Source organism: Macrobrachium rosenbergii, chromosome 25, assembly GCF_040412425.1.
Source record: "Macrobrachium rosenbergii isolate ZJJX-2024 chromosome 25, ASM4041242v1, whole genome shotgun sequence".
Classification (NCBI taxonomy): domain Eukaryota; kingdom Metazoa; phylum Arthropoda; class Malacostraca; order Decapoda; family Palaemonidae; genus Macrobrachium; species Macrobrachium rosenbergii.
The window spans coordinates 24,157,867-24,171,549 of record NC_089765.1 but is presented as its reverse complement, the minus strand read 5'-3'; the positions used below and the strand labels follow the sequence as shown (position 1 = coordinate 24,171,549).

The window sequence follows — 13,683 nt, the reverse complement described above, 5'->3', positions numbered from 1 at the left end:
CTGGAACAGGCACCGGGCGTTCAAGAATCAGCAGGGGGCACTAGGAAGTTGGTGCCACGAGTTGGACCGAGAAAGAGACAGAAAACACCACGACGAAACTGTTGGAAGGCTGTGATATGAGGCTAGCCTCCTTACCACTTGACAGGAAGCGTAGAACGGTGACCATTATCTGCGTGGATCTTCGATGGCCGTGAAGAATCAAAATATGTTACAGCGCTTTCTGTTTGCACCAGAATCCTCGGAACTGGATGATAACTGGAGAAAGAATGCAAACCTTTTATATAAAGTCTGCCTAACCTGACTAACGTCTCGGTGGACAACAGAGTCCCCAGTAGGTTCATCCACTAATGTTCCGACCAAGAAGAAAAAGGGCTAGAAACTTGTGGACCGTCCGAAACAGCTGCAATTTTCTTGGCAGATGGAAAGCCCAAAAAATCTGTGAGTTGAGACTGATATCCAAAAAGGGTCTTTTTATTCGAAAGGTCAATTAGAAGAATGATGATAAAAAACTACACATCCATCAAGAGGCATTTCCAGAGGTTGTTTGCCGATACCTGGGAATGTGCTACAGGCTCAACTGAGGGGACAACTACCTGGGGGGCAAAACCCGTCGGACTCCCTTGGACTGCCAGTATGTCTCCTCCCAGGTTTAGGGGAGTAAGGCAGGGACTTTAGGTCTAGGAGCTCGGGAGCTTGTACTGGGCACTCGGAGCGCGATTCTCGGCTCTCGAGAACGCCTTCTCTTCTTATAGCTCATCCCAACCAAAACATTCAACACAAAATCTCTCCTTACTACATTCCTGCCCTTACAATTTTAGTTCTCTGCAAAATAAAAGTGATACGATGTTTAATCTTGGTTGAAACTTCGCTATAGTAGCGAAAAATTGATGACCCTGAATCAAACATAATAATAACCAAACTGATCCTGACGGCTATCAAGCTTGGAGGCTACTTGAAATATGCAATAATACTTCACTGAAATCCAGTTATACAAGTACAAATTAATGAAAAAAGCTGCTGCAAGAACACGATGTTTACATCAAGTGCGGCAGAAACAGAATGAGGTTGTCTGCTAGGTCGTTCCTAGCATTCCCACTAGTGGGCGGGACTAGTCAGCTACACTAAACAATCAAAGCGCCAAAGCGATTTTTTAATTTAAGCCGCCGCATAAGTGAAAGTATTAGCTATGTAATTACTTGGTAAATTACTTACATGAAATTATAAAATTTTTTAATTCATTATGCATTTTTTAATTCATTATGCATCCAAATGCCTTAAAAAATAACATGACAATTACCAAAACATACATAAAAAAGGAAAATGATAAAACACTTACCATAATGTGTATTATTATTTGTATGAAGTCTTGGAAGAGGTAAGTCAACACCAAGAGAGAGAGATTCAGCTCGAACAGGAAGACCCCGCTGGGCTGCTGCAACTAATTTGAGGGCTATAAAAACTTCACGCCTCCCATACCATCCCTGATCAATTCCTCCACTCAACTGACCAATCTAAAATTAGAAACCAGAAATTAAGTGAAGTTGCCACAACATAAATTTTTACAATACATTTTTTCTGAATGTATAAAAACCTTGCTTCATGATTTATGTCAGACATAACTCCAGGAAAACCACATTCAGGAAAACATATCTGGGGAACCATTTTCTCCTATATAAAGTATGTATGGTAAATCTGGGTCGGTAAGCAGTATTTACTGTATTAATAGCATATTGCAGGGATGAATAATATGGCTCTAACCTCCTCTAACCACAGTCTTCGGGCAGGTGCTCACTTGAGTAGCTCACCTGTATGTAACCAAACCAAGCATGAATATGAGTTGGCCTGTCAACAGTCAATAAGGAAGTAAACAAGATGAATGGACCAGCATCCTTGCAACCACTTCACCAGTCTATGCCCAACAATGAACCCAAGGTAGGATGCCTTTCTGTTCAAAAATGAACTCAGATAATTAAGCAATAGCCTCAACAGTCACCTCAGGAACCTGAGAAATGGGTCCCACTACTTATGGATGCTCCTATATGTAAAAGGGTAGAGGGAGACCAGTTCGTTAGACTCCTGTTTTTATTCCCTGAATGGAGCAAAAGCAAGATGCAACTCTGAACCTATGGGCTTAATAAGCAGGAATACAGGTCTTCTCACTTTCTAAGAGACTAGATTAACTTCCCTGAAAATGCCAAGTCAGAAAGTAAATCCAAGATATTACCCTCTAATTAGCCAGTGTTAGAAGAAAGAGAATCTACCAAGAGTTCTTGAGGAACTGAACCTGCAAAGTAATCATCATTCTAAATCAAACACATCTAAGCCTAGGTTTTTCACCAACTTATCCAGACACAAGTCTCCCAAATGCTTGGCATGGAGAGAGATGGCTCACCCATTAATAAGATGCTAGCAGATCATTACTGTGTGTACCAAACTAATATACCCAAATGCCATCTCCTATCATGATCTCCCCAGGTTGTCCTGGGAACATCTCATAATAAGTAGGGGTGAGCAAAAACTCTCATCCAGGAAAGCCTTTCCAAGGAGGGGGTGACCAAGGTTATGCTTATCCTGCATGTCCAATAATGCAATAAAAAATAGTCTAAAGAAGAAAATCTTTTACTAGCCCAAGGATGAAACTCTTGTGCTAGAAACTTTATAGGTACCCAGATGGCCACAGATAACCTCTACATTGGGAATGAACCCAGGAGAGACTTTCTCTCAATGTTGCATGGGATAACATTACTCCCAAAGGAACGTGCTTCCCAAGAAGGCTGGGTTGAGAAAGAATTAACTGCTTAACAGGTACTTCAACCAAGGTTACAAAAGCTTTCCTAACAATTACACCAGAAAAGATAGAAATTGCAAAGGGGCTTTAGTCATGGAGGAAGACATGAAAATTAAACAGGATGAACACACTGAACCCTTTCAAAGTGAAAGCCTCAATCGAACCAAAAGCATCATGACCAAGAGCAAAAAGTCCTTGGTCCTCTACAAGCTTCTCTGGAGTATAAACACACAGGAAAGAACAATCACAAGGAAAACAGAGATTTTCCTCCAAATCTCATCACCCACCTGCCTAGGATAACATGACTACCAAATTCTAAAGCAAAAGCACCACAACAATAAGAAAAAACTTTTTTTTAACACAATTTCAATCTTACTGTTTACCTTGACATTCCTTCATTGAAACTGCAAGGCTCTGTTATTATTATTATTATCAAAATAGTTCTACCAGACCACTGAGCTGATTATCAGCTCTCACAAGGCTGGCCACTGCATGGCTGAGAGTCCTACTTTCAAGTAGCAACATTATTGATTTGAATTTCTCCTTAAATAAAGTGCAAACACATACATCGGAGGCCTTAAGTTAGAGTCATATACCATAACCCATATTTTCATAACTTGCTACAATATGCAACATGGTAATTCATCCCCAATCACAACACAGATAAATAATTAATTAAAACATAGGTAAAATTCATTCACAATTCGATAATAAAAAAAAGTGACAAATGCACTCACTGCAAATGTATTTTGATGTTCATAATGCATCCATATACTTGGGTCAGACATTGTTCTCTCTCTCTCTCTCTCTCTTCTATATATTTGGGGAGTGTTTCTAGATGATACATAGAAAAGAGGCCATGAAATTAGTCTCTTTGACATGAGGGATTTTTTTTTAGATCTGGTAACAATCTAGAGGTGAAAATCTTATCATTGTTGTGATCATATAATTAGCATCAAATAAGATTTCCCATTATAATGATTCAGATTAGAAATCATCATAGTTAGGAGTTTCATCTTGGCTGTAACTAAAATGTGGAATAATGTGCCTAGTGTAGTTATGGAATCTTCTCATCTTGAGATATTTAAGCAAGGAGCAAATTCATTCCTGCTCTCTGCTGACATCACCTGAATTAAGATGTATCAGCTTTTTTTTTTTTTGTACCATCACATTTATTTATTGATCGCCTATTCCTTTAACCTGCCTCTCTCTGCAGTCTGATTTCCCTTTAAGGCCCTCTTAGGTTTGTAGTCTGACTTGTCCATATGGGTTTTAAGATGTAGATTTAAAGAAAGAAAAAACTGTGCAGGCAGTCCTCGGTTATCAGCGGGGATCTGTTCCAACGGTGTGACAAGTATCAGCACCCGATAACCGGAGATCCACACCTCTGTTAGGTATGTATCAGCATCAACAAGCAGAAATCGGCGCATATCAGCAGTGGCCGATTTTCGTCGCTAGACAAGCATCATAAAACCAGATCATCAATAAGCAGAAATCAGCACATATCGGCGCCGAAATATCACCAATTTTCATTGCTAGACAAGCACCATAAAACCAGATCGTCAATAATTGAGCCCACAAATAACTGAGGACTGCCTGTACACAAAAAATAAACTCACAAGCCCAAAAATTCATCACTAAATGCTAAACTTCACCGTGAAACATAAGGAATTAACGTTGATTTGGCATTAGTGCTCTTGCCTGTTGATACCGTGCTGGTGAAACAGGACAGGAATGCTTAAGTACGGCATATTTAAAACAAAAGCTAAAAAAATATTAACTTCAAAATATTATGCCCAAAGCAGAAACTAAGTAAATAGGCCTAGTGGTAAGCTTGCCTGGTACCTATTTATACAGCTTCATAACCACAGAAACAACGGTTTTAGTCATCAAAATGTCCCCTGAACTATGCAGGGATGGTAGTCTAGAAGGTTCTGCATAGCCTAAGAGATTTATAATAGGCACTCTGAGCTCCTGTTTTGTCCAAAATCCCAATAAGTGCTGTATCTGGAGATCACAGGGTATAAAAAAAACTCAGAAATGGCTGAAGACACTCTTCGACTCCCTAGGCCTATAACAGGGTGGGGGGGAGGGCACCCATCCCAACAAGGCTAAGGCACAATGCCCTAGATAAGGTTAGGTTAATGGAAAGTAAGGTTAAGGAATATCATATTTTTCCAGCTTTTAGCAAAAAACATATTTGTACCCTCCAGTCCACAGTTACTCTAATTCTGCTGTCAAATCAGGCTGACTGGCAGTATTATAAGGTCAAGTATAGTTATATTCAGATGTCAAAGTCCACCCAAATTCTAAAGCAATGTCCCTGGCCCAAAAGATGTGTCCATGTAAGACCCATTTTCACATTCTTTTTCTCATTTTAATTGTCCTACAGGGTGAAATTCATTAGTCTAAGCTCTCATCACACTTGGAACTTGATGATAAAGTTTTCCTATGTTTTTATGTGCAATCTGGATGTTTCTGATGCTTATTTCATTAACAAACGTCCACCAAACACATGACCTAACTTAAGGAACCAAGTCTTTAACCTTTTGCATGATATCAGTAAGAAAACATTCTGTGACCTTACCATATCTGAATAAGAATTATCAATAGGATTAGGGTCCTTGTATTTCACTTATTCTGTGTTTTCCCCCACCCAAAACCCCCCACTTTCCCAATGTGGCACCCCAAATTGTACGATACAGCCTAAGGGTGGGGTCCAATACCTCTAAAAGTAGCCTAGGCTAATCATTTACTAACAAAGCGCACGTCAGCAACGTTCAAAGCAAACATTGGAAAATAGGAAAATTATATTTTCAAAAACAAAGCGCAATAATGAGATCCCCAACCCCTGGGTACTGAAGGGATGAGTCAAATTCAGGCATATTGTAAATGGCCTTAAGCTTGAATCGTAAAAAAAAGGTACCAAAATAATTAAATACCAACGCCGGAATTAATCACGGCCACCTCAAAAATTAAAGTAGCATTGCAAGGCTTAAGTTACCGATCGGGGGCTAGGCTGGTTTACTCCCTTTCAAAACCACCTGGTAATCAATCACCCACGCTAAACCCGGCCTAAGCCCAATAAAAAATAAAAGCGCCACTCCCTGAGGACTTTCGTAACAAGTACCCACCTGTGATAACACTTCAGGAGATAACTTCGACGCCCTAAGAAACTCATGAAACTGATTCAGGGGAATAACACCAGAGGCTTCGCTGTCTAAATGTGTAAACAAATCTCCATAATATTTCGTTTCGTTATCCGTGTAAGTGATTTCATCCATTGTTGACTTATTTTCTCGGCTGATTCTCTAAGCAACTCTCCAAAAGTGTTCTCCCGACACCGTTAGTGGGTTAATCATCATCGGAAAAAAGAGCGACGACCGTTTTGCTTAGGAGTGACTGCGGTTGTTGACGTCTTTTACTTGTCAGACATATTTGTTGACAACTAATCACTGTTGCCAGATTTGGATTCTGGAAGTTCTCCTCTTTGGTTCTAGTTTTCTACCTTTCACATGCACGATTTCAAGCGTTATTCATGCATAACCAACAATATTTACACTATTAACAATATTAAAAGTTAAATTAAAATTTTATACTGAAGCAATTTAAGATAAATTTTCAATACAGTGGCCTCCATAAATCTATATATCCTAACCATGTGTTAGGTAGTAGATATTTACAGATGATTGAGAATAAATTCGATATAAGAAATCATTATCCTTTTCCAGTCCGAGGAAATTAAGGTGATATACAAACACCACATATAATCACCTTAACCGGTAAATTCTGAATCTTCGTAGCTTCTTAGTTCTGGGTCCCAAGTCAACTCGAGCGTCGTGAACAAGCTGACCATCGAAATACAATTTTGAATTCCTTTGACGCTGTTCGTATCAGAAAGAGCAATAATTTGCGTATGTACCTTTTCTCCACGCCTTTTTCCTCTTATTTCGAAAAAAATATGGACTAATATTTCTCTTTCAATAATCTGAGAGGGTTTATAAGCTAAATGCTGTACTGTAGACCTAACTGTAAAAAGTGGCATTTTGTGCTTAAAGTTTTTACTATAGAGTATATAAAGAAATGCAACACAGTTCTGTTCCAAGAAGTTCTAAGTCAACTCTTCGTCCTTACTTCTGGCCAGGCTTTGTTACCGAGGCACCTTATAATTCTAACAGAATAAAACTTCGTCCGTATGGTAAACAAGCTGATGCAGTGCCATGGCCAAGGCACTGTCGGAATATATAAATAAGTATATAGTGTAGTTAAAGGTAATACATTACGTATTAACTTGAAGTAGTAGATTATATTGACATAATTCTTTTTAGCTAAAGTCAATTATAGATGTGAAAGCAAAGTTAATTTTTCGGGCGGAAAAAAGTAAAATGTTCCTTTCAAGCTAAGAAAATTGATGGCAACACTGCTGGTGAGGCACATAAACTAAACCGATGGTTCTTTAATCATAACAATGCCAATCTTTTCGTTAGTTTTTGCTTTTTTACAATAGCAATAACACTAATAAATAAAAATCAGTATAATGAACAATATTTTCCGTTCATGTCTCACCAGCTGTTTTCTCAAACCAATTTGGAATGTTTTTAAACTTCTTCGGCATTTTGGAATTTGTCAAAATGAACTTGACCCCGCCCACTTTCCATTTCAATTAATCATGTTTGCTGTTCATAATTATAATTACAATGTATTGAGGCATGATGTAAATTTTGTATAACAAAGTCATAACTGATTATTGTGCGGTACACAACCACCACAAAATATTTTACATCTAGTTTATGGCATAGAACTAGATTGAGCTTTATCGATTCATTTTCACACATATGTGCCGTAAGTATGACTGAATCGGTTTGAATATTCTGGCTAAAACATAATGGTAAGACAACGGTATACAGTCAAAACTCTGGCTGTCAAAATAATTCCATAGCTTAGCTTGATATTTCTTCTTTTTAGTATTTCTCTTGTGGAAGTAACAGTTATGAAATAATAAAAAAAAATATAAGGGTAAAAAGAAATAAAAATACCGGAACGATCTTGAGGTCTGGCATGCTTCCTACGGTTTTGCATCAGGAAATGAGTCATTGCATGCGGATCTGGAAATAAAAAAAAAACTGGTAGGTGGCCACTACCAGGATTCAATTTTCACACAAACACACACACATACATACATACACACACTATATATATATATATATATATATATATATATATATATATATATATATATATATATATATAAGCCACAAATTTCGTTTAAAATCCTGTTCACTATACCTCGGAAATAATTTACTGCCAAGTGCTTCGTCATCAGAGGTATAGTGACCCGGATATTAAGCGGAATTTGTGGCTTAATATTTGTGAATATAAATATCCCAGAGTATGTGTCAAAAATTCATATATATATGTATATAATATATATATATGTATATAATATATATACACATATATGTATATATAATATATAGATATACATAATTCCCTTATAGAGGGGGTGGCACCGAAAGGCAGGGCCATCTGGTTTTCAGTGTGGATGAGGTAGCTAACCCCACGCCCGACTGTTGACCCAAGGGGGTGGCATGCATGGTTCGAACCAAGAGGCCGGTTGACCTACCACTTGGCTGGTAGAACTCATCAATATATATATATGTGTGTGTGTAAGGTAGGATTACGTTTTTTCACACTTTCTTCCTACTCTCTCTTTTTCCGTCGTGTAGGCCTAGTTTCTATTCACGTGTGTTGTGGAGCCTCGCTGTGAGCTGGTACTACATTTTTTTCCCCCACTTTCTCATTTCCTTCTAACTGGGTGTAAAGAGCGTGTTGGGAGCGTAAGTTTGCTACTTAATCTTGGTCCCTGAATGTGATGTTACATGAGAAAGTGAAAATTCCGTCAGTTCAAAGTAGCTTTTTTTTCCCTTATTTTCTCTGTAAAATAAATAAGCTATTTAAAAATTACTTTATTTTTACTCCTTGTGTATATCCCACTGACCACTGAAAGTTATTTTCCTTATGAACTATGCCAGCAAAGTGAAACAAAAGGAGACAAACTGTATGTATGTATGTATGTATGTATGTATGTATGTATGTATGTATGTATGTATGTATGTATGTATGTATATATGTATATATGTATGTATATATATATATATGTTATGTATATATATTTATGTATATATATATATATACATATATATATATATATATATATATATATATATATATATATATATATATATATATATATATATATGAATGAATGTCGAGGACCTATTTAGTAGTTGAGCCCACAATTCAAATGCATATAGTCTGTTTGTAAGCCTTTCGAGTACTGGTATTGAAAAATCCTTCTTGAATTGCAAAATAACGCATATTAAATGTCATATAACAAATTTCATTCCTTTGTAGTTCAAATACAGCGATTCACGTAATATCTTACTGGTCAACATTATTATCGTGATTATTCACGGCATAAACAAGGCACGTAAAACGTTGAGGTCCAGGCCGATGTAACCTACACGCTGACTCTTACACTTGATGACACCATTTAAACAAAATCCCAATAAACACATCAAGTTCTATGAAATCTTTAATTCTGAGTCATTAGATTTAAACGAGTACAACTGGAAATAGAATGCCATTATTTTGAAGAGCATTAATTGAAATGAATTTTAACGTACGAACGGGTTCCTTCACAAATTCTGGCTTTTAAACAAACTAAAGCCATTTGAACTGAACAAACTCATTACCCAGTTTATGTGAATTATTAAGAAATGGTTGCTCTAGTATGCAACTGATAAACTGATATTTAAAAAGTAAAAAAGTTGGCTAAAAAGTGCTGTGATTCTACAATGGCTTTTCCTTGGGGCACAAATATATGTTCTCAGGCTTCATCAACACAATTACTGTAGCTGATTTCTGGGCAGCTGTTGCTACTCTAACAAACTCATTATCCAGTAATGATGTCTTGTTCTTAATCACTTTCATCATTACCGCAAAATATTTCACGATCTTATAGAGTAAAAATTAAATGGTGAATGCACGGGATATTTTGATAGGCCTATCTAATTACTGCCTCAGGTTATACTGAATGAGTTTTAATGGCGAACCCTAGGCCTATCAGAATAATATCATTGCAAATGTTCAAGAACAAATTCCAAATCACCAGAGAATTTCGTAAAATATCTACAACTACATTTATTAATTTCCTTTTGAGACTATGACATGCACAGACAGCTGGTGGAGGGAGGCGGCGATTTCTAGACCTACTCCCGGAATCGTCACAAAGTTTTACTCCACAACAGTCCTGTGCAATATACTCACTGCCACACGTAGCCTACACCTCAGACAGACATACCCACAAAAAATATCCGCGCATTCCCACTCAAACCAACATGCACAATCATTAATTCATCACACATACACATACACACACACACACGCATTATCTCTCTCTCTCTCTGTTTGCAAGGGTAAAAGTAGCGTTATTAACATGACAGGCAAAGTATTGGTTGATGGTTGAGTGTTAATTATTGGCTTCACACAACACTGAGAACAAACGAAACTTGGAAGCGCATTCAGTCATGGTCATGAAAACCAGACGGAAAACCATTGGGATTTAATAATCACTACAACGGTGGTTTGAAAAACTTATTTTTCTTAAGTAGCCGTGGCTTACAGTCATTACTCTCTCTTTCTCTCTCTCTCTCGTGATTGATGCTTTTTAAAAATTTTGGAACTGCAAAAGCTCTCTAGATAATGTCATCGAGAGTGGATAGGTCTACGTAACTGAGAGAGAGAGAGAGAGAGAGAGAGAGAGAGAGAGAGAGAGAGAGAGAGAGAGATTAAATATAGTAATATTCACACTCACTCAGACACAATTGTTTACAAACTCAATGTATTTGTAAATAAATGCCTCCAAAGGAAGGGAAGGTTTGAGGATAGCCACCCAATGGCTGTCTATCCGAGTGCATGAGTGAGGCTAGGCATGTATGTACCTGCTGCTTATGAATTCAGTGTCTGTGAGAGGCTAGTTCCAGTGTTCCCAAAGCACTCAACTCTGTATGTGACGTCATCACCACTCGGGCCTAGCCTCTCACAAACGTTCATTCACACAAGTGTAGATTAAACCATAGGGTGACGTCATAAAGGTTCAAAGCTGTAATTAAGTAACACTTAAGAGAGCTAAATTCAGTTTTTAAGGCTCAAGTCATACTGGACGCTTAAGTCACCCTAGTTTGATGTGATATTGAATTGTGAATGTTGGTAGCCCTGAGAATTGGAAATGTTGGTACCCCTGATTAAATTTGACATGTTGGCAGCCCTGATTGAAGTGTACATGGTAACCCTGATTAAAACGGGAAGCTGTAGCCAAAGATTTGAACTGGGTTTCGGATAAAGACTATTCAATACCCACATTGTACTTGAACATCAAGTCATACTTGAAAACCAGGTCATGGTCTAGACTGATGAAAAGCACTAGGTCTAAGTCATATTCACAGCTCAAGTCACAAACAACAAAGAAGTCATACTGGAGGGTCAAGTCACCCCAAATCAAAGATGGACTAACAGTCAATATCATTTACTCAAAAGCTCAGGTTATAAACATTCAAATCACTCTAAAACGCTACATTTAGGCCAAGTCATACTCAAAGTCCAATTCATGCTAGAGGATCAGATCACACTAATTTCAAGACCATAAATTGTATTCACACTTATGTCACAAATGTCATAATTATATGTTTAAGCTTGAGTCACACTGAAAGTTTAAGCTAGGCTCAAGCACCAGTCACCCCATATTGAGATCACAATCATTGTCCAAAAACCAGTCACTGCAATTTGAAGTCATACTCAAAGTCAGCCAAAATTATCTTACTAATGCTGGCAACACTGATCAACAATGCATGAAGAGTGAAAATTGGCAGCCCTGACTAAATTTTTCATGTTCTGCATAAGGTGGCAACCCTGATTCATTTAAATTGAATTCAGTATGTTGATAGTCCCGATTAAATTAGATACATTGGTAGCCCTTACTAATGTGAATTGTTGGTAGCCCTAATTAAATTGAAAATGTTGGTATCCCTGATAAAATTGGATATGTTAGTGGCCCTGATTAACTTGGAAATGTTGGTAGCCCTGATTGATTCGGAAATGTTGGTATCCCTGACAGAATTGGAAATGTTGGTACCTCTAATTAAATTGTACATGTTGGCAGCCCCGCTTGAATTGTACATGTAGGCAACCTGGTTAAAACGGGAAGCCGCAGCCAACGACTTGAACTGGGTTTCGGATGAAGACTTATTTCATGCCGAAAGCTTTTCAATATTTTCGATGTAATTTATCGCAAATGAGAACGAATCACACTAAACATTATAAGGATTAAGTAATTATCAAAATTATCTAAATAATTAACACTTGGAGTTAATTTAAATGACTAATTCAAATTTACTAAAAATTTACGAAAGGTTAAACTAACAGACGCCATTGTCTATCGGCGTGAGAAAAACAACACTTATAATGACTGACACGTATGTGGATAAGCCTATCTTTAATTAAGGAGTATTTTTGACTTTTAAACCATTACTGCATTCTGGATTTGAACATATTTTTCTATACTTTCGTTTCGTTAACAAATGAATACTTTTAAAGAGATAATGGACTCCACTCTTCTATCCTACAATTTAGGGGACTACAGTGGGAAAGCGCATTAATCCCACTGATAGTTCTCATCTAGATTAAAGTACGTTTATGAACGTTTTCGGACTATTATCATGCACTAGGTAGAGAACCTGGTTGGGTGTGGTTAGTTGGGTTATTTGTAAACGAAACGAACTTCACAAACCTTCAAAGCACACATTAAAACATATGAAAAAAATGTATTTCCATATCCAAATTGCAAAAATGGTTTAAAGTAAACTTCTTTGGTATAAGACACAACCACATATAGACCACCACTGCGGCCTGGTTCTCGCCAGTCGGCGACCGTAATATTTACCGCCTTTTGCTTATGTTTCTGTTTATTTTTATGTCATTTTGTTTTAACGTTCGTCCCCAAAGGGCTGATGCTAAACACGACGACCATTTAGCGCATAAGATGTTAACGAACCAGTGATGAGCAGTAGTAGTCTTCAGTTTTAATCAACCTTATACAACCAATACTGTAATGAAAAACCATTGTATGACGGTTTCTAATTACGGGGAGGCTACTAACCTCAACATAACACATCACACGATATGATGAGTTCTGGCTTAAACACCAGGAAGGAACACACAAGCCTATAGGCCTAATATTAATCACGTCGTATTCACAATTCGATGGATTTACATTGTCACTTGTAATAACACGAGGGGGGATGAATGAAACGCTCTTGTGAAATTTAAAGAATTTAAATTCCAGACGAATTTAATAACAAAGAGTAACATATCAGAGTGGGAAGTGAATTCAAATTACACGAAAATGGATTAGGCCTAAGCATACTCAAAAGGAATTCACACTTCAGTGGCACTCAAATTAATCAAAATCGTAAAATGGTACTCAAATGATCCAAAATTGTAAAATGGCACTCAAATCAATCAAAATTGTAGCAAAGATCGAGCTACTCCACAAGGATATAGTTATCACTTCAGGACAAAAGATGAACTAATATCGCCGGCTATTTCTGTCCTGCACAGTGCACTTGAACTTTACAAAGCCGAAGATGCCAGTTGTGTAATTAGAGTGAATATATAACTGCCTCACAAGATTCATGTTAACACAAAATCTTCAACAGAGAAGAATCAAGTTCGTTACAATGAAAAAAGATAAATTCCAAACAAAACTCTTACGAATTTCAACATGAATGTTAAACGTATTTAATGAATTGGTGGTGTGTGGCAAAGCGAATGTGGGT

The 13,683-nt window shown here is 37.3% G+C and overlaps 1 protein-coding gene across 5 annotated transcripts in view; it reads right to left on the bottom strand.

The window, feature by feature from the left end:
- Reps (RALBP1 associated Eps domain containing) overlaps positions 1-13,423 on the bottom strand; it is a 44,363-nt gene extending 30,940 nt beyond the window's left edge. For 2 of the 5 annotated variants that reach the window (XM_067127108.1, XM_067127109.1), the window contains exons 1-2: positions 5,923-6,245; positions 1,337-1,511 (exon numbers count right to left, since the gene is read on the bottom strand). In XM_067127108.1, the coding sequence (XP_066983209.1) occupies positions 1,337-1,511; positions 5,923-6,072 (325 nt within the window). In that variant the 5' untranslated portion in view covers positions 6,073-6,245. Of the gene's footprint in view, positions 1-1,336; positions 1,512-5,922; positions 6,265-13,004 lie in introns of those variants that run through there. The other 3 variants (XM_067127110.1, XM_067127107.1, XM_067127106.1) reach the window with 3 other exon arrangements.
- Between the last annotated feature and the right edge of the window lie 260 nt (positions 13,424-13,683).